The following is a 4,354-nucleotide window of genomic DNA, read 5'->3' on the forward strand; positions in this document are numbered from 1 at the left end:
TCTTCTTCACTGCTGCCCCCCTCCTCCTCTCCTTCTTCTTCTGCTTCTTCATCTCCATCCTCATCTTGCTCCTCTGCCTCCGATTCATCCTCCTCACCACTCTCTCCCTCTTCTGCATCTTCATCCCCATCTTCTCCGGTCTCCTCTCCTATGTTCCATTTTCCATCCTAGAAATACAAAAGATAAATTAAATGTATGGAAGTTAAAACAATCAAAAAAGCAAAGAGTATTCCAGAGAGAATGATAACTCTTCATAGGTTGATGTTTCATACCTCATAAGCCAGGGTCTTCTGGTCGTCTTTATCCAGGATGAAGCCGTCGTTGAGGTCGTCAGCAGACAAGTGGCTCTGTCTCTGCACACTGTCCCCGACTTCCTGTCCCATCATCCTCCTCAGACGGTCAGCCTGGAGGAAGAACAGAGCAAAAGAACTTTACCATCACGCACGGCATGAAAACATGTCAAAACTCAAGTTTTATGTGACAACGACAAAAAGCAGTAAAATCTTCTGGTGCTGTGAACGTGCCTCGAGTGTCTGTAGCTTCTCCCTCGCCTCCCTGGCCAGCTCCTCCGGGGTTTTCATCCTCTCTGAAGGCTGAGCCTTCATCTCGAAGCCAAGCTCTCGGACCATCATGTCGTACTTGTCCAGCTGGAAACCGTGGAGACAGTAGAGAAATATCAGACTCTGCCACCGGTGAAAGAAAACACATTGCGGAGGAACAACCACCTTCAGTTGATTGATTGGTGTGTCCCTACCTTGGGCTTCTCCTCCGGTTCGTCGGCTTGTTCAGCTCTGGGGGTCTTCTTCACCATCAGCGCCTGGATGCTCTTCCAATCCTGATCAAGCTTCTCAGTCAGCTCCTGCGCCTCCTCTCGCTGCACCTGCCGTTGCCGCTGAGAAAGAACCCAAAAGTTTCATTATTCACATTTCAATACGATGAACCGGTCAGTGTTGGCCCAAATCCACATGATTAAGAGTCTCCATTAAGAGGACGATGTTACCAGCTCACCTTCTCCTGCTTGGACTTCTGAATGAGCTCTTCAATGAGTTCCTGCCTGGATTTGGCCCTGTGGCCTCCCTCGTCCTCATGCTGGTCCCCCGACGCTTTCCTTCGCAGGAGGCCCCCACCTCCTCCAAAGTGGGAGGCAGTCAGCTCAGCTAGGTGAGAAAGAGAAACACTGTCATTATTATGTACCAGCTCTGTCATCTATAATATGACTCATCAAATCCCGCTCAATGCCGGGAATCATAAAACCCTACCAAACACAGGTAATGAACATTGTTCTTTGATGATATAAAGCTGGTAAATTCATCACTTTCAACTTCCTGTTCTTGGTTTTCCTGCGATCATGAATTACTGGGAGAGACAGCACAAGTTACTCTGCTCCTGTAAATGTGCGTGGATTTATGTAGAAATATTGTCATTTATAATCTAAACCACGACAAGCAGATACAACCCAAAGGTATGAGGTGTTTTCGTGTGGAGGTAAACATCTGCATGCGAAAATTTGGCATTTAGACTTGAACAGCACTCACCTGACAAAAGTCCTTTCTCCTCCGATTCATCGTCGCTATTCGCCAAGTCATTGAATTTCTCGATTTCAGCCAGTGACTGGCCATAATGAGTCAACTCTTCCTCCTCGTTCAGGTTGAACATATCCTTCTTATCATGGCCACGCTGAGAGAAAATGCAAAGTTAGTAATAAACACGTAGAATTGATCAAATATCATGAGACTTTGGTACCAATTGTTGGTTAATGTCGAACAAGGCTCTTTCCTGAACTACAGAAGATATAAAAAGGCAGGACTTGATGTGCGTTAAAGAACACACACCCCTATCACACAACTGACCTGTCTCTCCATTGCGAACCTCTGCAGGATTTTGTCTTCTGGTGCCATGTTGGTGTCATACTCTCCAAAGCGCCTGTCAATGAATTTGCTGCACTTGTTCTTCTGTTTGTATTCCTTCAGGAGGGTCTCTTTTCTCTACAGATCAAAAATGAACAACACACACAAAGGATGCAAAAACGTAATATCAGAGAGTTACAAATGTGTTCGCTTTGGGTGTAACACGGGTTAATTCAAGACGGCAGCACTGATCATTCTAGACGGTAAAACACCTCACATTCATCCAGTACATACGATCAATAAAACCTCTTAAATCCTGAAGGCGATTAAAAGAGGATTGTCGTGTGTGCAGATTCTACTTGTGTCCTCACTTTAACTTTGGGACATGGTTCTCTCTGTCCTTACAAAGCTGCAGAAAATCTTTCACACCATGATGCTGTGAGCGCTGGGATTCACAGCACAGACAGTGTTAAATGAGTGGTGAGCTGCGACCCACTGTTGCCAGATTTGTTGCTAAGTTAGAAGAGGTAATCTTTTATTTTACTTTTTCCTCATTTCATCAGATGCACATAGATGTATAATCTTTTTTAATTTGTTCACAGGCTGCTCACATCTATGCCTTTTATTAGCAGATGCAGTTCTCAGATTGTTTGGTCAGTTTTTTCTAATAACAAAGGACAGAAAACTAATTTGGGAGAAATCCAAAGTATCTCCTAACCAAATCAAAATGAGGAATTAGTTATTAGCTAATTTAGTTATTTGTGGGGGGGGTGTATCTCTATGAAGGGGCTTTAAACACACATTAACCACCATTTCTAACAACTCTGGAATAGGTAGCTACAGAAATGTGATTCCTTGCAGAGATGGCAGGTAGTGTGGCATAGATTGGGAGTAACATCATGAGATTCTCTCTTACCTTCGTGTTGGCTTTGGATCGAGACACACCGGGCAGACCCACGTCATGTTTGGTTTTTCTCCCCAGGACCTCAAACTTCTTCCTGTTGATTTTCACCTCAAACGGGTTGTTTTTGATCTCACTAGAGGTCTTGGTCTTTCGGACCTTGTCAGCAAGGCTCCTCTTCTTAGCGACCTTCCCCATCTGTGGCAGAGCAGTGGATTGATGAGCCAACGTCATTGACATTAAAGTGTCACTGTACAAATAGACTCCTCTTTACGCAAGAATCAAATCATCATTCGCATCTGTGACATTTTACATTAATTTGCTAATAATCCTTACAGCAATTCTTGTATACAATAACATTTAAATACTGTTACAATGTGTGGAAAAATACTCTCACAAAATAGTTTAAAAAGCACATCTAGATGCTGTCTAGTGACAGTTAGCCCTGCTCAGCTTGTGGTGTTGATTCAACCGTATGTTCATACGAGACTTAACTGTACTGAATTTAATGAATATTGTCAACTCCGTTAAGTGATATTAACAGATCTCTGTATAATGCAATACAGTAAAATTACTATTCAGTTCAATCATAACATCTTCAACACAAAATCAACAACAATGTACCAGGTATTATAGCTTATTACTACCTTCCCTGTATATTCAACATATATTATAGTTTAATAACAGTTCTATTTCCGGTTTCTCGTCTATTCATATGTTGATTTAATTACTGTGTATAGTTTCGCCATAAACGTTTGTGTTCATCAACTTCATTATATTTCCTCATGTCAAGTGGCTGCTTCAACATTTCCACTTACAATTAGTGACTATTTGTCTTCCTATATGTGATCTCTTCTATTAAAAACTCTTATATAACACGTAACACCCATAGATTTACTACATACCTCTCCTGGCTAACGTCATGCTAACTAGCTAGGTTAGCATTGTTTTTGTCAGACGAATCTGTGACGTATATAATTATCAAGGTAAACTACCAAATATAATGAAAATTGAATGACAAAGGTAAAAAAGTGGATTTACTTCACAGCTAACTGCCCCTCACCACGCCGACGACAGAGTGTAAACAAGCTAACACCCCCGAGCAGCCGGTGTTTACCTTTCAGTCGCGTCGAGGAGTCGAGTTATTAAATCCAGGCGGAAGTAAACATGGAGACACTGAAGCTCTGCCGACGCTGAATTTAACGAATAATGTTGAAAAAATCCTTCACTGTCCACGTTGGTTCACCGAAGGGCCGTTTCCAGCGTGCACCACATGGTTGGATGTACTTATAAGAACTGGATGCCGACGGGAAAATGGCGGCGCCGTTCACTTCTATGGGAGTTGCTCGCCGAGCGCATAGATATAGATCTACTGCCACACAGAGCCTGAGGTCAAAGTTGAATCCAAGCAGAAGACAGCAACTTCCGGTGTGAATCTGCCAACAGCGCCTCTAGCGTTCATCCTTCAAAATAAGGAAACATATATTTGCTTTGCGCTATTAGCAAGTGTGTGTGTGTGTGTGTGTGTGTGTGTGTGTGTGTGTGTGTGTGTGTGTGTGTGTGTGTGTGTGTGTGCGTGTGCGTGAATGAATTCAAACAATACTGA

General features: G+C 42.9%; 1 protein-coding gene across 1 annotated transcript in view; it reads right to left on the minus strand.

The window, feature by feature from the left end:
• The window catches only part of nop14 (NOP14 nucleolar protein homolog (yeast)), a 10,116-nt gene extending 6,054 nt beyond the window's left edge, over positions 1–4,062 (minus strand). Inside the window, exons 1-9 of the mRNA XM_035607261.2 lie at positions 3,866–4,062; positions 2,764–2,946; positions 1,851–1,985; positions 1,536–1,677; positions 1,009–1,157; positions 755–892; positions 525–647; positions 273–404; positions 1–167 (exon numbers count right to left, since the gene is read on the minus strand). The exon at positions 1–167 is cut by the window's left edge and continues 170 nt beyond it. Of these exons, the coding sequence (XP_035463154.2) occupies positions 1–167; positions 273–404; positions 525–647; positions 755–892; positions 1,009–1,157; positions 1,536–1,677; positions 1,851–1,985; positions 2,764–2,946 (1,169 nt within the window). The 5' untranslated portion in view covers positions 3,866–4,062. The remainder of the gene's footprint in view (positions 168–272; positions 405–524; positions 648–754; positions 893–1,008; positions 1,158–1,535; positions 1,678–1,850; positions 1,986–2,763; positions 2,947–3,865) is intronic.
• Between the last annotated feature and the right edge of the window lie 292 nt (positions 4,063–4,354).

This window comes from Scophthalmus maximus, chromosome 20 (genome assembly GCF_022379125.1).
Source record: "Scophthalmus maximus strain ysfricsl-2021 chromosome 20, ASM2237912v1, whole genome shotgun sequence".
In the NCBI taxonomy this organism is placed as follows: Eukaryota; Metazoa; Chordata; class Actinopteri; order Pleuronectiformes; family Scophthalmidae; genus Scophthalmus; species Scophthalmus maximus.